General features: G+C 36.1%; 2 protein-coding genes across 2 annotated transcripts; one reads left to right on the top strand and one right to left on the bottom strand.

Moving 5' to 3' along the window:
* Positions 1-5,547: 5,547 nt before the first annotated feature.
* LOC106876978 (serine protease HTRA2, mitochondrial) lies at positions 5,548-23,075 on the bottom strand. The gene is made up of 7 exons (XM_014925749.3): positions 20,839-23,075; positions 14,940-15,132; positions 13,934-14,128; positions 12,512-12,544; positions 11,888-12,005; positions 8,475-8,661; positions 5,548-5,803 (listed from the first exon to the last, which is right to left on the bottom strand). Exons 1-7 carry the CDS (start codon positions 21,219-21,221, stop codon positions 5,635-5,637), a joined length of 1,278 nt encoding a protein of 425 aa, XP_014781235.1. The 5' UTR covers positions 21,222-23,075; the 3' UTR covers positions 5,548-5,634.
* LOC106876979 (Fanconi anemia core complex-associated protein 24) lies at positions 22,111-24,520 on the top strand. The gene has a single exon (XM_014925750.3). The coding sequence runs from the start codon at positions 22,111-22,113 to the stop codon at positions 22,780-22,782; it is 672 nt and encodes a 223-aa protein (XP_014781236.1). The 3' UTR covers positions 22,783-24,520.
* The last annotated feature ends 880 nt before the right edge of the window (positions 24,521-25,400 follow it).

Raw genomic sequence — 25,400 nt, 5'->3', positions numbered from 1 at the left:
AGGATCAATAAAATAAAGCATCAGTCAAGTACTGCAGGTAATATAATCATTTATAAATTTTCTACAAGTGGATGGGCTGTTGTCAACCCTTATCTATTTCTAAATATGGTAATATTTTCTCCTAATCTAGACATGTTTTCACTATGACAATGAAGTTTGCTAAGAAGTATTATGCAATACTAGTTGTTAACAAGACATACATGCAGACAAACAGTTTTAGTTTCCTTAAACCAAATCCACTCACAAGGCTTTTGCTAGCTCAGAGCAATAGTAGAAGACATTTGCCTAAGGTGCTGCACAGTGGGACTGAACTTGAAACCACTTGGTTGCAAAGCAAACTTCTTATGCACACAGTCATGTCCAAATTTCTCTTTTTGTGTCTATGTTAGAAACATTGATTCTTATAGCATTCTCTCTTCACTTTTGAAAGTACCTTGGAGTATGTATAACAGGCTGGATGACCAAGTGTATAGCATATTGATGCTTCCTGCAAACAATTCATGAGCAGGTGGTATCTACTCATGGGATACTACTTACTCATGTGTCACAAGTTCAAAATCTGTTACTGGCATTTCACTGAGTTTCTTAACAAAACATTTTATAAACTAGCAAAAGAAAAGAATCTGAGAAAACAGGACGTTGTCCTGAAACATCAAACCTTTCCTCTTCCTTGTGGCAAACTTATGGAAGCTAATTTTACTCAGAGATTCCATCAAGACCATCATATTTAATGAGGTGATGGAAAACAATCCAATAAATACTATTAATACTTATTTTTGATTGCTTGGACATGTTAAAAATGTCATGTTACCTTATATGGAATTAATTGATATGCAACACTTATTATCAGTTAATTGTTATTGATAACATATGTAAGATACATGTATGGTTCTGTGGATAAGATGCTTGCTTCACAACCACATTGTTTCAAGTTCAGTCCCACTGCATGGCAACTTGGGCAAGTGTTTTCTTCTACACACCTGGATTAACCAAAGCTTTATGAATGAATTTGATTTATAGAAACTGAAACTGTGTATGTGTGTGTGTGATTTCTTGTTTTGATATTGCATGTTACAGGTAAACAAGCTTCATTGTCATACAAGCAAAGATGTTTGTTTGTATTCTTCCATGAAAACATTTCCAGACTAGGGGGAAAGATATAAACCTTGCTTGGAAACAGGTAAGGATTGGCAGCAAGCCTCCCACCCATCTCAGCATCCACCAGTAGAAAATCTACTTCAACAAGTTTCATCTGACACATGCAATCAAGGGAAGGTGAACATTAAAACAATGATGATGGTGTATATACGTTCATGCACAATTCTCACAAGCATGAGTATACAAAGGTGGTGATAAACTCCATCACAGAATCATATATTTATATATATATTATCATCATTGTTTAATGTCCGCTTTCCATGCTAGCATGGGTTGGACGATTTGACTGAGTACTGGTGAACCGGTTGGCTGCACCAGGCTCCAATCTGATCTGGCAGAGTTTCTACAGCTGGATGCCCTTCCTAACGCCAACCACTCCGAGAGTGTAGTGAGTGCTTTTACGTGCCACCGGCACGAGGGCCAGTCATGCGGTACTGGCAACAAATACATATATATACAGGCACAGGAGTGGCTAGGTGGTAAATAGCTTGCTTACCAACCTTGGGCAAGTGTCTTCTATTATAGCCTTGGGCTGACCAAAGCCTTGTGAGTGGATTTGGTAGAAAAAACTGATAGAAGCCTGTTGTATATATATATATATATATATATATATATGCATGTATGTGTGTGTGTGTGTGTGTGTGTCTGTCACCCCAACATCGCTTGACAAGCAATGCTGGTGTGTTTACATCCCCATAACTTAGCAGTTCAGCAAAAGAGACCAATAGAATAAGTACTAGGCTTACAGAGAATAAGTCCTGGGGTCGATTTGCTCGACTAAAAGTGGTGCTCCAGCATGGCAGCAGTCAAATAAGTAAAAGAATGAAAGAATATATATTTATATATACGACAGGCTTCTTTCAGTTTCCATCTACCAGATCCACTCACAAGGATTTAATCAACTTATAGTAAAAGACACTTACCCAAGGTTAGCCTGAGGCTATGGTAGAAGACACTTGGAACTGAACCTGGAAACATATAGCTAGGAAGTAAGCTTCTTACCACACAACCATATATTTATATGATTGTGTGTGTGTCTTGTCCTTTGAGACTGAAGTGCTTCACAAGCTGATCAGATATTTGTCTAGTGTTACTAGTGAAATCAACCTTTTGTACTTAGTTTTACTCAGTTTCTTCATGTTTTTCTCAATAGCTGTGGGTGGTAAGACACTGTGACCTATGGAAACCATATGCTGGTATGGAAACCTGGATATAAAAAGAGGTCAATGATGATGATGATATTAAAGACAGCAGCCGAAGTATGCAGAAGGTGTAACCATGTTGGTATGAACATGTGTTATGAATACATGATGAGTGTTGAGAAAAAAAAATTGTCGCATGTTTTTAGTCATTTAGTCCCAGGCCAGCTTTGTTTGAGCAGACCTATGATTAGATCCATTCAAGTCTTGGCTGTGCTATCTTTTTTTCTGATACTGGCATCCAGCTGTAGAAACTCTGCCAAGTCAGATTGGGGCTTAGTGTAGCCATCTGGTTCACCAGTCCTCAGGCAAATCGTCCAGCCCATGCTAGCGTGGAAAGCGGACGTTAAACGATGATGATGATGATGTGTATCTAGGACTACATTATTCAATGTGTTCTTCCCTGTTCTATAATGGTAGACAGTAATTTGAATAAAAATCAAGGGCTATTTTCAGCAGTTTGGGCAACCACATAGAAATTCTCCTTGCTTGATGTGCTGTAGATAATTGTGAAGAAAGAGGATGGAGAAAGACGTGGGTTGAGACTGTAAGATTAGATCTTGGGATGTAAGGAGAGATAACAAATAAAAGATAGATGTGTGACGACGAGATATAGTAGACTCACCTAGCATAAAAAATAAGAAGTAGACATAAAATTATTGTTGTTTAGTCCCATTTCAGACCTTATCAGTAGTGTAAAGGCAGTTCTGCATTGCTTGGTGGGCAGTGAGACTCTTGGTATCCCTGTCTAAATGAATAGGAACAATAGGCCAGAAGAAATCTTGCATTCTTTCACACCTGCAATCAGGGGTGACTGCCTCAATTGCTACACTTCTAAACCTGATCGAGTAAGCCCATGATCAAAGGCAATCCAGCCATAACCAACCTGGTTATTCAGACTTCATGTGTACACAATATTATCACGTTATAATTCCTTATGTATAATTTATAAGCCTTTTCTGAGATAATCAATAATGTGTTCATTACAATAGAAATTCCAAAATATGGCTCCCTTTCTACAATGCATATTACAATACTTGATAATAAAGTACTAATATTGTCTTGAAAAATATATTAATTGCTATTGTAATTTGAGTACCAGTGGCGTTTTCAGTAAACTATTAAATCTCTCAACATTTCTACGGAAATTTCATTCATTTGAATTCTGCTCATATTAATGTATAATTTTTTTATTTTTCATAAAACTTATGTGCGAAATTATTCGGTGTCACAGCACGGTCGTAGTCCAGTGACGGAAACAACTAAAAAGAAAAAATTTATACAGCTTGGAGGCCAAGTTGGCTAACTGATTACAAGGGAGATAATCTACATAAGTCGACAGACCAATATCTTATCAGATTATCAACATTGTTGTTACTTTTGTATATAAAATTCATGTAATGAGTGAATTAATATATTTACATAAAAGAAAGGCAGATTGGATTCAACTTTGGATCAAGAGACTACTAAAACGATAAGTAACTTTCTATGTTTTTTACACACATGCAAGATTTCTTTATGAAGTCGTATATTTTTATCATCAAGTATTGTGCCATATATGGAAGGATGGGTGACAATTGTGAACACATCGCTGAGTATCTAAGAAAAGACATGTTTTCACTATGACAATGAAGTTTGTTAAGAAGTATTATGCAATACTAGTTGTTAACAAGACATACATGCAGACAAACAGTTTTAGTTTCCTTAAACCAAATCCACTCACAAGGCTTTTGCTGGCTCAGAGCAATAGTAGAAGACATGAAATTAGGGTAGCAACTATTAAAGTTAGCTACATATTATGTAAAAGCACTATAGATAATCCTGTATGCAAAACTAACAGGATGTAGTTCACAATAACTATTTGCACAGTACAGCAGCAAAGTTGTAAAAGTTTGTGTTCTATATTATGGTGTATGTATGTGTTAATACATATAAGTATGATTGTATTCAGCTGTGTGTGTGCTTTTTCAGGAGTAGATTGAAAAAAAAAAAGCATTCACTCTACAAAGCAGAGACAATATATAGTTTTATAAGCAAGACGGTTATGTAACTAAAAGCTTTGTGCCTGTATGGTCTAGAATGGTCACTGCAAAAGTGGCTGCAGAGGAAGGGCCTCCATAGCTATTTTGGCAGTGACCATTCTCAATCCAAACAAGCATATCTAATGACTAAGTTTATATCTTTATACCTATCTATCTATGAACACACACAAAATGGTCACAGTGAAAATGGTTGCGGAGAAAGGGACTCCATAGCTATCTTGGCCATGACCATTCTCAATCCTTACAGGCACATCTGATGACTGTAGGTCTATCAGACTTATGCGAAACTTTGAGTTATATTACCTGATTTGTTTGTATGATTGTAAATAAAACTATATTTGTGCAGGGATAGCTATATGGTTAAGAAACTCCCTTTGCACCCCTACAGAGTTTTGAGTTTAGTTCCACTGCACAGCACCTTGGGTAACTGCTTTCTATTACAACCCCAGGCTAATCAATATCTTATGAGTGTCTTTGGTTGATAGAAACAGTGTGGAAGCCCTTTGTATACATATATGTGTGTATATTTGTGTCTTTGTATTTGTGCTTGTCTTCCGTCTACTGTTTGACAACCAGTGCTAGTTTATGTTTCCATAACTTAGCAATTCAGTAAATGACTGACAGAATAAGTACCAGACTAAGTACTCACACACATACATACACACTATGTGCATCCAAATTTTAAACTAGGTACACTTTACTTTGCATGTCATAAGAGGCAATTAAAATTGTTGACACAGAGAGTGACACCTAGTGGAAAAATATTGCCTCAAAAAATTAATCCAACTTATGGTAGAAAAGTAGACATAAAATGATGATTGATTATATAATGACAGCCTGACTCAGCTTAAGTTTTGTGGATGAATAGAACATGTCCATCTCATCAGATGCTCCTTCCTAGCATCTGATGAGAAGGATGCATCCTACTCATCCATGAAACTTTAAGTCATGTGAAGCTGAGTCAAACTGCTATTAGCTCCAACCAAATGTATTGAATGTTACTTTCTTTCATTTGTTCACTCAATCATATATATGATGTATTGCCATTTTACACACAGTTTACAGAGGAAAAAGCCAAAATCTTTTTAAATTAATCAAAATTTCTTTGTATTTTTTGTTTTACATAGTACGATATTATTAAAAACAAGTTTTGATCAAATTAAAAAAGTGTTTTTTCCTTTTATATTTATTTAATTTTTTATCACAAACAAATTCCACTAATATGAAATTCACAATCAATCATATATCATCTCTGGTTCAATTTTAATATTTAAAGTCTGTCTCCGGCGGCTGATTGTCAGTGTCAAAAGTTGACCAGACTCAATAGCTTTGTAGACATCAGATGAATCCCTGACATCTTTATTGTTTACGGCAACAATCACATCTCCAACTTTAAGGCCAGCCCTGATGGAAGAAAAACAAATAGAAATAATAGTGAATGGGAAAACAAAGCATCAGAGAGGAGATGCATACCCTGCGCGCAGATAAATTTTTTTGCAAATTATAGTGTGGCTTACAATGCGTTGATTAGAGAGGGAGAGCTATGCAAGTGTGGCTGTGTGGTTACTACCATAACTTTGGACTGATCAACATCAGAAACTATGAAGAAGCCTGTTGTGTGTGTTTGTGTGTCTGTACACACAAGTAAGCACATAGATGTAAAACAAGGTGAAAAAAAAAGCATTTGAATACCAAAAGGTAGAAAAAGTATAAGAGAAAAGTATAAAGAAAAGAAAGTAATGAGAAATGGCAGAGTTTTACATTCTCTATGTTAAACAAAACTGGCTGCAACTTAAAGGATGTAAAATTCTACTTTCTCTCATTAATTTTTCTCCTTTTTACTTTTCCTTGAAGAAGGATTGCCTAAAATGTTGAATTTTTCATTGTTCTCTTTTCTACAATTTTGCTGTATAATATAAATCTTGCCAATGCAGAATCTACACCAGCCTCTTTGGAGTTTGTTTGATCACATGTGTATATGTATATTCTGAACAAGTTGAATGACCTATTCATTGATTTAGAGTTTGAGTATTCTACAGACATATACTTGAACTTTTAATGAAATACTCAGGAACACTCAGCCTCAGAAAGTGTACAATATGGCTGGCCTTTTAAATCACAGATATTGTCCTTCTGGTAGCTTCCCAGAGTTTCCATCAACTCAATTTAACTCACACAGCTTGGGTTAACTCTAAGCTATGGTAGAAGACATTTACCTTATGAAAGTGAAAAGAACCTCACTCTTTCACACTTACACATCAAAACCCACATACCAGTAGAAGAGAAACATGGTTGGATAGATTTGGCAAAGTTGGCGTCAGCAGGATTTGAACTCAGGACATATAAAGCTAGACTAAAATGCAGTAAGGCATTTTTCTGATGCCAATCCACTATACTTATTATGATGATAATAATGGTTTCAAATTTTGGTACAGGACCAGCAGTTTAGGAGGAGGGCTTAAGTTGATTACATCAATACTAGTGCTCAACTGGTGCTTATTTTATCAACCCCAAAAGGATGAAAGGCAAAATCAACCTCAGAATGTAAAAATGGACAATAAGCTACTAAGCATTTTGCCCAGCGTGCTAATGATTCTGTCAGCTTGTTGCCTGAATAATAATGATGATTTCAAATTTTGGTACAAGACTAGCAAGTTTGAGGGAGGGGATAAATTGATTACATCAACTTCAGTGCGCAGCTGGTACTTATACACTGCAACAGTGTAATAACAATATAATTGAAACAAATGGTAGTAACCACACATAACGGAACAACAATCTTTTAAGAACTAACAATCCAACACCCTAACTCGAACTGCAAACTTTGAACTATCAACCAGTGGAGGCTCGTGTATAGGCATTGCGGAACTGCAGCACCCACTATTTCCACTTAGTATTATTGATAACATTCAAGATAACGAGTCCTTTTTCTTTAATTCTTTTTTTATACTTATACATTATATACTCCTTAATGTCAGTAGCCATCTCCTAGTTTATCAAAAAAATACAAAAATCCTTGTATAGAACTGTGCGCTTCATAGTTCCAGCAATGTGATGTTTGGCTGGTGTGCGCATGTCTGAGATAGGAAGCTTCATACTAGGGAGAGAGAGAGCACTGTCATTCATGCAGTGCTGACTCCGGTGTGCTGGTGAAAGATAGTGTTTCTTTTTGACTCTACGTGTGTTGTACTTAAAAATGTGCTTATATTCTTGAATGTGATAAAGTCTAGAATTAGATTATTATTCTGCTTCCAGCTTCAGTGTTGCTGCCAGGATTTGAAAAATAGGGGCATATTTCCCCCTTATTTTGTGATTTAGGGGGGGATTTTTGAAAAACAAGGAGGAATTTGTGGTGGTGTTCAGCGAACAAATTAAACACACTATCTGGCAGTGGCTAAAACATGAACTAATCAAGTTTATGTATAAATTTTCTTTTTATATGTTTGTTTCCTTTTACACAATATTAAAACAACAGATAAAAATTTTCTGCAGCGCACCCACACTCATTTTATCTATGAGCTGCCACTACTATCAACACACAAACTGTGGAAGTAGCACAAACTACCTCACTTACTCAGACCTCTACTATTTATATATAGTGGTCCAGTCCAATCTCGTGAGGGGGCATCGTACTCTTGCACAACATAATTGTTTCTAATTTAGGCACAAGGCCAGCAATTTTAAGAGAAAGGGTTTTTTGATACTATTGATCTGAGTACTTGACTAGAACTTATTTTATTGATTCCAAAATGAAGACAGAGTTGACCATAGTGAGACTTGAACACAGAATATCAGAAGCTGGAACAAATAACACAAAACAATTTTTCTGATGCTCTGATGAAAGAATGCTAAGCATTTTCTCCAACATGATAATGATTTTGCCAGATCACCACTGTCCCACCTCAGTATATTACTGGTAACTTTCTTTTATCAATGTGTATAAAAGGAAAGAAAACAAGAGGGAAATGAAAGCTGGATGTTAAACAGAAGGAAAAATAGGAAAGAGAAAGAAGAGAAAAACAATTGTTTTAAAGCTAGACACGAAATTGTTTTAAACATTTTGTGAAATATTTACCGATCTGCTGGAGAATCTATGATTATTTTGTGTATGTAGATGCCATGAGAAACATCAGGGAAGTCAACAAGGCGTTCCTTCAAGGTTATCAGGATTGAAGAATTTAAAGTAAGCATGGTGATACCAATATAGTGACGGGGTTGTCCAACAAATGTTGGGCTGCTGTCACCAATCCATGATTTCTTATCTGAAAGAAAATTAAATGATAACTCTATATAACAAAATTAAAATTTTTTTTTGTCTTTTGTCATAAGTGTTATTTCCTATTTGCTTTTAACTAGAAATCAAAAGATTACTATTCCCTTCAAACTTTACTTTGGCAACCTGGACATCAAAGCTTTGAAACTGACCTATTTTCCATTACATTTCAGACAGATTCAACACTGAATTGCTGAAGCAGAAATATCATTATAGCAAATATTCTGCTAAATACCATAGATTTGCTCGCCAGTTGCTTGACCGTAACCATTTGAGCATGTCCTTTAGTGGCTGACAGTTTGTGCATCTTTGATAATGAGCAGGTGTAATGGGGGAGCATCATAGTAATGTGTTGAGTGGGTTTCTTTGGGATTTGAATAAATGCAAAGTTTGAAGGAAATATCAACTGTTTTTCATACTTTCTAGGAGTAAGTAAAAACGAAATAACAAATGCTACCCAAGGACAAAAATTGTGTTACACAGTATAATGATAATAATAATAATAATAACTTCTAACATAGGCACAAGGCCAGAAACCAGAATGTAGGTGTTAATTTATTAAATTACTCTCCAGAAGTTGATTGGTGTTTAGACATATATATACACATTTACATACGTGTGTGTGTGTATATATATATATATATATATATTTAACAATTTCACCTTAATATGACAATCAGTATGTAACACTACAAAGTTCATACAAAGCTTTATACTTTAAATATATTTTATCATCAAAGAATGTATATATGCATTTTAATACTCAGACTGTTTTTTAACATTTTTTATTATTCTCAAAGACTTTTGATAATCTTTTTCTAAAAAAGTGAAACCGGTTAAGTAAATAAATATTTTTTAAAAATAAGTGCATTTTCAAACCTTCTTTCATATATATATATATATATATATTTCTTTATTGCCCACGGGGGGCTAAACACAGAGGGAACAAATTAGGACAGACAAAGGGATTAAGTCGATTACATCGACCCCAGTGCGTAACTGGTACTTATTTAATCGACCCAAAAGGATGAAAGGCAAAGTCAACCTCAGCGGAATTTGAACCTAGAACGTAACAACAGACGAAATACCGCTAAGCATTTCGCCCGGCGTGCTAACGATTCTGCCAGCTCACCGCCATATATATATATATATATATATACACACACACACACACACACACCCTCTCTTATGTTCATCTTTCACTAACGGTATCATGTTTTATGCTCATCTTCTTCTTCCTTAAAAGTTTACTCAGGTGCCAATCACTACCGTCTTTATCTTCTTTCCAGCTAATATATTTTTATATAATGTGGGGTAGCCATGCATCTCCTCTATACTTGTCCCTATATTGTACTTCAGTATCCCTGCACCTGGCATAAAGCTACTCCCTCCTCCCTATACTTTCACCTGTCACATTCACAGGGACTTTCCCCCTTTCCTGTTCTTTTTATACCTTTCAACTTAATTAGCAACCTCACTTGTGCCTTGTGGCACAAATAAAAAAAAAAAAATCACTCAGTAGACACTGTAAGGTGATTAGCATTAGAAAGGGCATCCAGCTATAGAAAACATGCCAAAGCTAACCCAAGAGTTTGGCACAGCCATTTAGTTTGCTGGATCCTATTAAAGCTTTCAATTTAAGCCAGGATGGAAAATGGACATTAAATGTTGAGTATGAAGAAGATTATATATATATATATATTTATTTATTTATTTATTTATGTGTTTCAGCCAAGTGGCTGCGGTCATGCTGGTGCACCACCGTATATATATATATTAGATCTTTCCTGCAATCGGACTTGGACACAATGCTGCAACAGATCATGGACTGGCAACTCAAGCTGGTTGTGGACAAGTGTACCACCATGCATTTTGGGAGGAAAAACCCAGCGTCCACATACTTCCTCCACAACACTAATATTAAGAGGTTGCCTTGTGAATGTGACCTGGGCATTACTGTTAGCAGCGACTTGCGCTGGACAAAGCACATCTCTAAAATTGCCAAGAAGGCCAAGGGTACCTTGGCATCCCTCAGAAAGGCTTTTGTCAGTCACTCTCCAGCTATCTATTTAAGGCTATATATGGTGTGGCCACATCTTGGAATTTGCAGCACCAATCTGGAATTCCTATCTTGCTCAGAACGTTGACCTCCTGGAAACTGTTTAGAGACGTGCAACCAAGAAAATACTCTGAATGCCTTGCTTCTTGAAGCATGGATACACTGAAACTCTGATGTTTGGCAACTGACTTGGTAAACACCCACAAAATTATTAACCATTCTGCCAACAACCACCTTGAACACCTTTTTGAGCTCTATGTGTCTTCTACATGTGGATCTGCCTTCAATGTCAGAAAACAGCACAGCTTCCATGACTTTCAGAAACATTTTTGCTGAAGCATGGAACAAACTACCTGCATCAGTTGTTAGCTGCCAAGACATTGCATCCTTTGAAACCACCATGCTTCCTGAAATTTGCCAACACTATACCTGATATCCCCTCCTCCATACGCATGCACACATGTATATCATGACTCACACACTGTTCCCTTTCCTGACATTAGTACATAATTCTATGTACTATACATGCACCTTTGATAAATTGTAGTGCACCTGAGCACTAAACAAGAACTTCATTATTTTTATTATATATATATATATATATATACATGCATGCATATGCACACACACATGAATACACATAAGCAAGTTTATATATATATATATATATATATATACATATATTGGGTTGTCCGGAAAGTTTGTGCCAATTTATAGTAGCTTACCTTTCGACTTATTTGCCATGAAACCACCTCAATTCTGGGAAGAGGGTATTTTCAAGTTAAAGGAAAGTTGGAGACGCATTGTGCAACAAAATGGTTCATATTTGGTTGATTAAAAATATAATGGCAAGTATTTATTGACCTTTTTCTTTCCTTTAAAAATTGGCACAAACTTTCTGGACAACCCAATACATATAAACTTGGTCACAAGTTTCCATTTATCAAATACCACTCAGACAGTACTGGCCAACATGAAAGAATAAACAGTAACATTGTCCTCAGTGAAATTAGAAATCAGGTATATCATACAATGTAGTTTTAGACATACAATGTCTGAGAAAAAAGACAGGATGGCCATAGCTGGAAAGCATTTCATCATAGTTCTAATCATTCAGGATTGACAGGGCAGATAAACAACAACAATAACAACTTACGTTTATTAGACAGAAACTGTTCAGTTTTTAAAAGAAACTTCTTTGCATAGTCACTAGGAATGGCAAACGAGATTCCTGTAGTGACTTTGAGTGTATTGATACCAATAACTTCACCATCCTGAAAATAACAACAGAAGAATCAACTCAATTTTTTTAATGTCATCAAAGATTCATATTCAATTGTTTTTCATTAACCGTTTAGCATTTAAACCGGCCATATCCGGCCAAAAGTATTCTGCCTATTCTATGTTCAAATTGGCCAGATCTGGTCTCTCACACCAACCCTACAATATGGTTTAAAAAATTAACAGCTACCTCATCAAAATCTCATAGCTACAAGATAATGCATGATTAGTTCAAAACAATGTGGCTAAAAAAGCATTAATTATGGCAGAATAATGTGAACACTAAAGGGTTAAGTTGTATTTTTTTTTTTTAAACTAACAATATGTTTCTCTTCAATGAATTTAAATTTGAATTTAATAGTTGTAGTAATAATGATGATTTCAAATTTTGGCACAAGGCCAGCAAGTTTGAGGAAGGGGATAAGTTGATCACATTGGATCTGGCAACTGGTACGTATTTTATCAACCCTGATAATTAAAAAATTGAAGTAAAACTCACCAGATTGATTAAGGGTCCACCAGAATTGCCAAACTAGAAAGTATAAAAATTTTTTTAAATAAATTAAAAATATGGGAAACAGAACAGAATACTAACACCAATTATCTATCTTTCAGTCAAATAAATTTCTCATTTGTATATTTCTTTAAATATATGTTATTATTTAAAAAAAATTTTTTATCAACATAATTGCAATCTACTCCACTGAGAACCTATCACTGTAAAATTTTAGTTAAAAAATTATGTATTTTTCACAAAATTATAAGATGCTCATATTGCATCTTTTATATTGACTCTCTCTGTATCTCTTCTTTTACTTTGTCTATATGAAGTAAAACATGACTAGGAATCATCCAATCAACATTTATATCATCTAAGGGAGAGAGGGAGAGAGAGAGAGAGAGATAGAAGATATGTAGATTGACAAACAGAAAGAAAGAATGCAACAACAAACCAGCAATGGTGACTGTATGTGGTTGGTGAACCTACTAGAAATAACACATTCAGGCTTAGATCACATTCCAGCTTCATAAACAAGAAAGAACACACTAGCGAAATACCTAGGTACTTATAGAAAGGTGACTGACCATAACTGGACTGTCATCATCAACATTATCATTATCATTATCATCATCATTGTTTAACATCCCCTTTCCATGCTAGCATGGGTTGGACGATTTGACTGAGGACTGGTGAAACCGGATGGCAACACCAGGCTCCAATCTGATTTGGCAGAGTTTCTACAGCTGGATGCCCTTCCTAACACCAACCACTCAGAGAGTGTAGTGGGTGCTTTTACGTGTCACCCGCACAAAGGCCAGTCAGGCGGTACTGGCAATGGCCACGCTCAAAATGGTGTATTTTACGTGTCACCCGCACAGGAGCCAGTCCAGGGGCATAGGGCATCCAGCTGTAGAAACTCTGCCAAATTAGATTGGAGCCTGGTGTTGCCATCCGGTTTCACCAGTCCTCAGTCAAATCGTCCAACCCATGCTAGCATGGAAAGCGGACGTTAAACGATGATGATGATGATGATGATGATGATGATATATACACACACACACACACACACACTCAATACTTTCGGAACAACCTCCAACACTACTAACTTGGTCGCATAAATAACAGAAAGGGTGATCTGAGGCTAAACAACATGGATACTTGAACTGTAGAGATAGCAACCAAATGGTATTTCACTACACGTTATTGACTTCAGAATTGAGGGACACAATTGAGCCATTATTTGCTGAACAGTGTCCCTTCTGAAATTTGTTCTACCATATATTATCCTTTGTCACCGTCATCATTAAAAACGCAGTAAATTCATGACTGGGCCTACTGAAAACCTGGAATGAAGAAAACCAATAAAAATATTTCTCTGTCATTGTTGTGGAAATTACAAGACAGCAACAAGAAGCTTACATTTATGACAGCATCTGTCTGTATATAGGACATGTTCTGATGATGGAGTCCCAGCTCTTCACTGCCTCTCAATGGTGTGCTTACAATTCCTGAAGTGACAGTGTTTGCTAGAGAAAAAGGGCTTCCCATTGCTATCACCCATTCACCTGTCCGTAGAGATTCTGACTTTCCCAGTTTCAAGACAGGCAGTTTAGACTGAAAGATATCAAAAAAGATAAAACACATAAAAAATTTATTTTGTTATCATAACCCTTTTCTTATATTTCTGTTGAAATGCACTGCCTTTGTTTCAAATGATTTTGAAAATTAAGAAGTATTTAGAAAACTTAGTTATAATTAAGCTAGAGTTTGGAACATAAATTAGTTTCAAATTTTGGCACAAAGCCAGTAATTTCAGGAAAGGGACAAGTTGATTCCATCAGTACAACGAGTACATTATTTTATCGACTCTGAAAGGATAAAAGGCAAAGTTGACCATGGTGGAATTTGAACTCAGAATGTAAGGACAGACGAAATGCAGCTAAGATCACTTTAAAACAAAGAAGTTTGTATCACTGAATCAGAGGCAGTCTCAGGTAGGTTGGTATCAAAAGGGTTTAAGTGAAATAGTTCAAATCTTAGAAATTGAAACTTGACTGAAGAATAGACACAAAGGTTGAAAAGTTATGTATAATGAGGGGTGTGAGACAAAATTTTTCACTTTTTTTTTTAAAGAGGGTGTGTAGTATTTGTTAGAGTACCACTGCCCTATCATCCTCAGACAAAATTAGTGTGACAATATTTATGTTTAACCCTTTAGTGTTTAAACCCAAATATGTGACCCAAATATTCTTCTTTTATATAAAAAATGAACAATTTTACCATTGAAATTTTGAAGTTACAGGATTATGCATGATTAATTCAAAGCAATGTGAATAAATAAGCATTACACTTGACAGAGAATGTGAAAGACTTAAATATCTTCAGTAACATTTATATATATATATATATATGCATAAATACCTACAGCATTAATCTTGATTGTGGCCAGGTCCGACACTGGGTCTGTTATTAAGACTGTACCATTTACTTTCCTCCCATCATGTAATTTAACAACAACATTGGTTCTGTTAGCTACCACATGAGCATTTGTAAGAATAATACCATTTTCGTTTACTATGAAACCAGATCCATTTGACAAAACAGAATAGAAAGGACTCCTGCAAAGAAAAAAGAAACAATGCTGGTTACACTGAAAATGTTTTCTGGGTGTTTCTGTTTGATATCATTAATATTATTTGATTTCCATGCTGGACAAAAAGCCTAGCAACATTTCTTCTGGTTTACATTTTGAGTTCAAATACTGCCAGAGTCACCTTTGCCTTTCATCCCTTCAGGGTCAATAAGATAAGTATCAGTTGAGCATAGGTGGGGTGATATAATCAACTTACATACCTCTCTTCAAAATTGCTAGCTCTGTACCAAAATCAGAGAGAATTATTCATGTAGTCTTTCCTAACAATCTATTGTTTCCCTCTTGTGGAGGCGCAATGGCCCAGTGGTTAGGGCAGCAGACTCGCAGTCATAGGATCGCGGTTTCGATTCCCAGAGCGGGCGTTGTGAGTGTTTATTGAGTGAAAACACCTAAATCTCCATGAGGCTCCGGCAGGGGATGGTAGCGAACCCTGCTGTATTCTTTCACTACAACTTTCTCTCACTCTTACATCCTGTTTCTGTTGTGCCTGTAATTCAAAGGGTCAGCTTTGTCACACTGTGTCACGCTGAATATCCCCGAGAACTACGTTAAGGGTACACATGTCTGTGGAGTGCTCAGCCACTTGCACGTTAATTTCACAAGCAGGCTGTTCTGTTGATCGGAACCCTTGACATCGTAAGCGACGAAATGCCAACAAATTGTTTCCCTCTCTTTTGTATATCAGCTTTACATCTTCCTCCTCATTTGGCACATTTTCATTTTTACTAATTTTGTGGAAGCTCAGTATTAATCTGAATGACTTGTGATTTAATTTCACAACTATAAATTGTCCTTCAGAGTTAAGGTGGCGGTGGTGGTGATGGTCCTCTTCATTTATTTTTGACACTTTTTGCTTTCTCCCATTCAACTCCTTCTATACCATCTCTTATTTTTCTCCATAATTGCCTGCCACTCGGTACTTGACAAGTACTTTGTTTTATTGACCTCAGGAGGATGAAAGGCAAAATTGATCTCAGCAGGATTTGAACTCAGAATGTAAGGGGTTGTAACTAAATACTGGAAAGCATTTTGTCCAATGCTCAAGTTATTTATTCATTAATAATTATTTTGTATGAGAAACACAAGGACTGAAATTAAATTCACTCAAATGAATTTGATTTGTCTAATTTTATCAATTTTAAACTGATGAAAAACATAGGGCCTTTATAAATAATTTTAGGATTTTTAACATTGGCACAAGAAACAAGCAATGAAAAGCAAACTTGGCACAGCGTGGTTGGATATGCATATGCAGAATGTAAAATCTTGGAGCTAATAATTACATTTTACTTGTAGTTCTACAAATTCTGCTAGTCTAATAATAATAATGGCTTCAGATTTTGGCACAAGGCCAGCAATTTGGGGGAAGGTGCGTAAGTCAATTACATCAAACTCAATGCTCAAGTGATACTTATTTCATTGCTACAAGAGGATAAAAGGTGAAGTTAACTTGGTAGAATTTTAAACCAGAATATAAAAATGGATGAAATGCTGATAAGCATTTTCTCCAGTGTGCTAACAATTCTGCAAGCTCACTACCTTAACATCTAATAATAATAATAATAATCCTTTCTATTAAAGGCACAAAGCCTGAGATTTTGGAGAAAGGGACTAGTTGATTACATCGACCCCAGTGTTTCACTGGTACCTAATTTATCGACCCCGAAAGGATGAAAGGCAAAGTTGACCTCAGCTGAACTTGAATTTAGAACATAGTGGCAGACAAAATCCCACTAAGCATTTCGCCCAGTGTGCTAACGATTCTGCCAGCTTGCTGCCTTCCATAATAATAATAATAATAATAATAGTTTCTTTTATTTGCCACCAGGGCGAAGGATGAGGGGGACAATACAAAGACAGAAATTATATTAATAATAATAATAATAATAGTGTCTTATTTAGGCACAAGGCCAACAATTTTGAGTTGGGAGAGTTGATACTCTTGACTCCAGTACTCGAAGCACTTATTTTGTCGATCCTGATATGAAAGATTAAACTTCATTTGTGTGTGATATCAACTCAGAAAGATAAGGGAGACAACTACGTATCGTATCTCTTCCACTGATAAAAGTTGTTATTTTGTGAGGTTTGAAATCAGAACACAGGAAAATATAACAAAATACTTGAAAGCATTTTGCGTACATATTCTCAAATAAATTACAGTTTATGATTATAAATCACTTTTTCTTTTACAAACCTTTTAGTCAAAAGGTAAGGTGCTGCCTATAACATTTTATAAAGTTTATTGTTTGAAGCTGGTAGAAGGGAAGAAGAGAGAAAGGTAGCCTCAAACCAGAGATGTGGCCTGAATGCTTGCAATAGAGTAGAGTTGGCTAAATGTACCCAAGGTGACAAGCAATGGTGTTGAAACCAGGTAACATATTAAGTCAACTCGCCAAGCAAGCCATGGCAGGAATTGAACTCAGAAAAACAAAGTATCCAGTCAACATACAGTTCCATCAATCCACAACCTTGGATTGTGACTTTTCTTTTTATCAACTCCAAAAAATATGAAAAGCAAAGTTGACCTTGGTGGGATTTGAGCTCAGAGCACAGGTAGTAGGAAGAAATACTTTGAAGCCTTCAGTCCAATGCTCTAATGACTCTGCCAATTCACCACTATGAGAGTGTTCTATTGGGTCTTTGAGCATGTTCTTTTCTAAATACCTCAGTCTATATAATTTTTTCTACTACAGACATAAGGTCTGAAATTCTTGTAGCCAGGGTCTCAGGGGTTCTCAACCATTTTTTTATCTACAGACCTCTTTGATTATAATTTTATTCTGGTGGACCTGCATAGCCATTCCCTGTTTAAAAACTAGTTTTATAGAAACTCCTTTCAAAATTCCTATTTTGTTTCTCACACATTAACTTGTGTAGTTTGAACTATGTAAAATGCTAGAGAAAAAAAACCTAGCTGTTTCTTGCAATACATACATCAAAAGAAACGTTTTTCAGGGACCCTTGAAAAACTGTTGTGGATACCCCAAAAGTCTTATATGCACCCTCAGGGGCCATACGGACCCTGGTTGAGAATCATTGGCTCTAGTTGATAACACTGACCCCAGTGCTTAATGGATGCTTATTTCATTGACCCCAAAAAAGATGAAAGGCAAAGTGGATTTCAGCAGAATTTGAACTCTGAATGTAATGAGCTGGAAGAGACTCTGCTAAACATTTTGACTGATATGCTAATAATTCTGCCACCTTGCTGCCTTACCTCAGTCCACATAATACTACATACACACAACACACCCACACTATACCTTACATATGGAATTACAATCACTTTAAACTCCACACTGTCAAGTTTTAACTATTTTACCACATTTCTGCTGAAATACATTGCTTGTGTTTCAATTAATTTTGAAAATAACAAAAGAATTTCATAAAAATAGTTCAGTCATTCTTTGAGCTGCTTAGGATATAATTTAACATGAAATTTTAAATGAAAGTTTTAATTTAGATAACTCTAAAACAGGAAGTTTGTGCCTTACAACTGGAGGTTGTCTTAGGGAGGTTGGTATCTAAATGATACATCATGCCCTTGGTTACCACAACATACTTAAACTGTCTCAACACAAACTACTTGTTTACTATACAAACCAATGTGGAGGAGTCTTTATGTAATCATTCGATCTCATTTTTACTTTATTCTTTAGTTGTTGAGTCTGGAGGAAGGAGTTTTGTCCATAACCTTTGGAGGCTCTCAAAGACCACTGAGCTTGATGCTATTAATGTTTTGTTTAAATTGTTGTGGATCAATCATAGCCAAATTCTTTCAAACAACATCCAAATATCTTTTTTTAGAAACACCCCCCCCCCAAGAATAGATAACAGAGAATGTAATCTTAAATACACAAAAAGATGGGATGATTGCGGTTGGAATGTCTATGCGCATAGAATGACTTAGAAATAACAGCACTTCACATTGCCCTCTACCACGTCTACACTGTATCATCTCACATACAACACATTCAGACAGCTGCTCTGTTGTTTTCTAAATAAACTCAGTAATAATAAAATTCCAAGGAGTATAAGATGTCACATTTGAATTGTGTTCACCTTGATCCCCACCAGCAAAATCTAATGAAGGATCCTCTGAAGAGTTTTGGAATAGCTATTATAGGAAAGGAAAGGGGGTAAAAAGCAAGAAAATGGACTGAAACAATATCTGAATTTAAAAAAAAAAATTTCTTTGAGAATCATAATTTCCGTTGTATGAAAAAAAGTTCTTTGAGAATCATAATTTCCGTTGTATGAAATACAAGAATATTAAAAAACGAAGGAAAAAAATCGCTCTCTTTCCTTTTCTCCTGAAGTATATATAGGGCTTCGAGGGCTAGACATTTCAAAACTCCATCTGACCTCTACATCAGTAGTTCTTAACCGGCGTCCATATGACCCTTGCGGGGACATATAAGATTTTATTGTTAAAGTTCAAGTACAATACATTAGTTATACTTCTACAATACACAAAATACTTTAATGTTTTTCTTTTAAACATCGAATGTCTGTGAGGGTCCAGTATTGTAAAACAGGAATCAAATGAGTCCCTAGGTAAAAAAAATGGTTAAGAAATACTGCTCAACATGATCGCTAAGTACCTTTCTAATATCAGTGGTGGTGAGCGGGGGCTCTCATTCGGAGGGTGAAGGACAGCGCCCAAGTTTTTTTTTCCAGTTCCAGAGTTCCCAAATTGGTGGGGATGAAGGAAAGATTGGAGATCTAGCCCGAATCCTTTCAAACAGGCAAAGGTGGTGGTGTTAACACAGGTGACCGATTAGTTCGGCTAACGAAGAACGGTGACGTCCCTTCCACCGGGCTTCCATCAACCAAATTCCACTGACAAAGCTTTGCTGAACTTTTTCAGCTATTGTGAATTACACTTGCCCAAAATTCCACACAATGGGACCTACCTGAAACCACCACAGAGCTGCGAAACGAATTTCTTAACCATGCAACAATGTCTGCTAGAAATAGCAGCCAAATCTCACTCAAGTCGCACCCTGCCAAAGAACACATTAGATAATGATGTAATCCTAAAAATTATAGCTTGGGAGAAAAAAGAAAAACAAGTCAGTCACATCTGGAGAGTGCCTTTGGTCATAGATCAACTCGATCAGAGTTAACCCGAGATTAAACAGCCACGATAATAAATAAACAAAAACAAACTGAACAGTGAAAAGGGTACAACAAGCTCCGACTGTAACACTGCACCATATTCAATCAACCACTGCATGTCAGAACACAGTGTTCCTCAACCAAAACGGAGGCATGGCTTATCTGGAGTGGACCGAGCCATAGATCTCGGTGAATGTTGAGCTGGGACAACATAGCAACTACCACTACGTATAATACATCCTCATATAACCAAAACATTGTGGTGTATAATATATAAAATGGTTCCAGGCTTGACTGAATGAAGTATGATCATATATACAGCGTACAGAATTCCTAATAGTCCGAGGATCTAACTTCGGTTCCATAGGTATTGCATCATTTATAGTCAGCACGTGGAAGTTTAACAGTAAGCAACATACCAAATCATAATAACAACATATATCAAAATAGATTAAAATAGATTACCAACTTGAAAAAAATCATATCTAACTTAGCTAATCTGGCATTTCAACTTTAAATCTTTTAATTAAATTTCATTGAAACTCACCTGGCCACAACTTCTATATAAACGACAGCAGGTACAGCTTTTTCCACTATATCAGCAATAAAATTGTATTTAACACGATTGCTGACTGTATTAGAAATATTTTGACTGTCTTCATCATTATCATTGTTCTTGTCCTTAGAAACAGCAAGAACTGGTCTTAAATAACACTTTAAACCCACAGATCCTAATAGTCCGAGGCCCGCTAAAGTACTTAATAATCGTAAATTTAAATGTCTCAGCTTCTCACCGTGTCCTCGCAGTGAATTAGTCGACAAATTCATGAAGTTTCTTGGCTTCGACAACAGCCTATAATATTGAAATATTCCATTTCCCCGTAAGATTTGTCTGCCGACAGTTATATAAGTCCGTATGGGCGAGGCCATGTTGTATCTTCCAAGATGTTTATATGTTTAACCTTTATTAATGATGCATACTGTAAAGACAGTTGTTGTTAGTGGTGGTGACGGTGGTTCGACTTGTAGATCGGGTTAGGGTGGCTTCAAGACATTTCGTTTAATGCTTCTGAAGACAAGGAACGTCGTCACAACTGGTTTCCTCTACACGTACCCACATATACGTACACGTGCTCTTTTGTGCCTTGTATTAAAGTAAATTAATATTTAGTATTGATCTTCTCCGTTTTGAGTTCGAATCCAGCCGGTGACTTTGTCTTTCATCCGTAAGGTATCGATAACAGACCAGATATGAATTTATGTAGTCAACTGTAGACGCCCACCTTACCATAACATTAAAAATAGTTGCCATGTGTTTAAACAAAAAATATTATTATGTGCATATGTAAATTTAGTTTAGTTGTAGTTCATTATATTTATTTTTGTCTTATTTAAAAGTTGATATTTGCGGGATAAAATTTTCCATATATTTCGTTTTTGGATTGTTATATATATATATTGTAAATGGTAATTACAGCATTAATAATTTTCAATAACTTATTAAATCATTAATTCAAAAATAAAATATTTGGTCGACATATGCATACATTGTATTAGTCTTTATATATTAACGTTTATGCAAAATATCGCTATAATAATATTATTAATATTATTTTCAATAGAAATAACGAAATAAAATAAGTTACAAAAACTAATGTTTTTTTTTTTAAGTACGAAAGTAAATATTCTAAAGTTTCATATTTATTTTGATGGCGGTTTGTTTTGACTTTTCATTTCCACATTTTGAACGTCTTTTTTTCTCCCTCTCTCTCATATAATCTTCCTTTCTTTGTAACTCACAATACACTTTAGATTGACAATGAATATTTCTAATCAACTGAACACACAGCAAAATAAAACTTCAGTAGAACCCGAAAATAAAATCGTCCCAAATCACATCATGGTTAATTCACGTTGGTGCAACTCAGAATTGGTGACCAAAATTCAGGCCACTGTTCGTGTCTTGTTCTTCGACGACAAACCCGACATCGATTTTCGTCCTTCCAATAATGTGTGCGTGGTTTACGTCTCGGAGGCAGAGTTGGTGTCTCAGGCTACAGCCTATAAGAAGAAGATGGTAAGACTAAGAAAAGCTGACGCCTTCAAAATAATCGTCGTCGCCGAAAAGACACCCATGACAACACAGTATTACGCTAACATCCAGAATTTTTGCGTGTTTGAACTAGGATTAGTCTTGCTACCTGTTTCCTCGCAAGCTGACGCCGCCGGGATTATCACACAACTCTTTTATACAGGCACGCAACCAGAGAAGAATCCCTTCAAGCGAAAACGGAATTCTTCTGAAGAAGATCAAAGTTCAAGTTCACTATTGGCAACGCTGCAATGTATACCAGGCCTAGGTGTTACCAATGCAAAGTTATTGTTGGTAAATTTCGGCTCTATCAAAGCCATAATTGAAGCCTCTTTCGAGAGTCTGAGCAACGTAGTTGGCAAAAGTATAGCCGCACGTATAATAGATTTTCTCAGTTGAATCTCAAGTTTGACAGCATAGTTGCCTATGAATCAACATTTAAAAGACATTCTTGTTATACTTATTGAAGAAGGCCAGAAGCAATAACGTACGGTTTACTATATCTATTGCTGGAAAATAAGACTCTATACTGTACAACTGAAGGTGGACAAACTTGAAGGAAGACAGGCCTCCAGCTCTGTTAAATATGTTATATTTATGGCAGATGGAATCAATACTGTATAGTCTGAATACAGATTAATTCAACACTCATATAGTTTGTTGAATCCAACACTACAGATAGAGAGGGGACTTGCCCAACACTGTATAGTCCGAAGGGCAACATACACAACATATCTGAAGAAAGACTTATTCAACACAATATGGATAGAAGAACAAATACGGATTGAAGGAGGATATGTTCAATATTTTATAGACTGAAACTGAAGAAGGACAGATCAAACATTGTACAATTTTATCAAACTCAGTGCACTATTCAACAGTGAATTCTCTCAACACCATACAATATGGAAGACAGACAAAACACTTTACAGTCTGAAGAAGAGTTTGACAGACAGATAACAGACCAAAAATTGTACAGTTTGAAGGACAGACACTGGTGTGCAAGTCTGGAAGACAGATCAAACAGTGTACAATCTGAAAGATAGTCAAGTGTTGTATAGACACAGCACTAAACAGTCAGAAGGATAAACCAAACACTACAGTTTGTTCAAATTATTAAATGGGGAACAGACTCAACTTTGTACAATTTGTTAAAATTGTTTGGAAAACTCCCACCCACTTGCACTCCTAGTTTCCTCTGTTCCCACTCACTTTTCACCTCATACCTTTGAGGTGCAATCTGGATATCTCATCACAACTACTACTGCTCATTAATTCACTGTTAAATATAAGTAGCCATGTGACTTGTCTACGAGGACCTGCTCTTCCCCCATCTTCTTCTCTTATACCTTAACTTTCCTTTCCAAGCATAAAGCACCCCTCTCTGCCTTGGGTTTTTTTAGTCTTACAAGCTGTATAGCAGCCTGACTGGTGCTGGTAGCACAAGAAAAGCACACTACATGTAAAGTGGTTGGAATTAGGAAGGGCATCCAGCCATAGAAACCATAACAAAGACACTAGAACACAATACAGTCCTTGGACACATCAGATCTTGTTAAACCATCCAATCCATGCCAGCATAAAACATTAATGTTAAATGAGGATGATAATTACACACACACACATTTCCATATATACTTGACAAACAAGCAAGGGGAGGATCTGACCATAAAATCCTGCCTCAGTTGAATAACTCCTTGTCTAACCCATGCTAGCATGGAAAAGTGGACATTAAACAGAAACACATTCACTGTTTTAAAAATAGTACTTAAAAGAATTACTTTAAACAACAATACAATTTCACGAGGAAAGTTATTAGAGTGACCTCACTTATATGAAGTTTAAGACGTTTGGAATATTCCCGTGAGAGCCAGAAATGAAATGACAAACATGAACTTAAAGCAACTGTTTTTGCATGTATGGCTTGCAAAGTTTTTATTTAAAAAAAAAAAAAAAAAACAGGAGATATGTGTTTCTTCAGAACTTTCACTTCATATTTCAAAAATATATTCAAGCAATAAATGTTTCAAAGAAAAAGCAGGCTAAGATTACCAGCTAAATGATTGAAACATGTAACTCAGAATACTGGTATTAGGAGCTTTTCAGTTATAATGTATTAAAGAATACTCTACACCTATGTATTGAGTTTTGTAATTTATTGTTTCTGGTGAGTCAACAGAGATTTACACACACACGCACGCACACATCTATACATATATACAATTCTTTGTCTCTCTGTTTGTCTGTCTATTCCCAATGCATTCTCAAATGGCTCAACCAAACCAAATCAATTTTAGATGGTAGTGAGATATGAGCCCTGAATGCAAAGGATACATGAAAATTAGAGATGTGCAATGTCAGTGTACATGGGTAACAGAGTACTAGTGTATTGAGAGAAAAGTTAAGCATAAGAGGAATTAGATGCAGTGTGGTTTGGTCATGTGATGCAAGTGGATGAAGACAGCTCCACAAAGAAGTACTGATCACTCGACTAGAAGGAAACTTATGGAAGAGAGAGACCTAGGAAGACATGGGACGAAGAATTGAAGGCCAATCTCAGAATGCTGGGCATTACGAAAGAGATAACAAAGGACCGAGATAAGTGGTGCATTGCTGTACTCAAAAAGACCTGTCCACCACAACAGAATTGATATCCTAAAACCAAGATTCCACATAAAAAGCACTGGTGCTGGTGCCACATCGAAAGCACTGGTGATGGTGCTACGTCAAAAGCACCCAGTATTCTCTGTAAAGTGGTTGGCATTAGGAAGGGCATGCAGCTGTAGAAACGAAGCCAAAAACAGGCTATGGATCATGGTGTAGCCCCTTGCCGTGCCAGATCCTATCAAGCTGTCCAACCCATGTCAGCTTGGGAAATAGACATTAAATGATAGTGATGATGATGATGATTACAGCTCCCAAACCAATAAGCTACATGCTTCCTCTAAAGCCAGAAGAAATGCTGCTAAGCATTTTCTATAGCATCCCAACAATTCTACCAGCTTACCACCGCATTA

This window comes from Octopus bimaculoides, chromosome 18, assembly GCF_046866305.1.
Source record: "Octopus bimaculoides isolate indiv1 chromosome 18, ASM4686630v1, whole genome shotgun sequence".
NCBI classification, from domain to species: Eukaryota; Metazoa; Mollusca; class Cephalopoda; order Octopoda; family Octopodidae; genus Octopus; species Octopus bimaculoides.
This window is presented reverse-complemented; position numbering and strand designations above follow the sequence as displayed.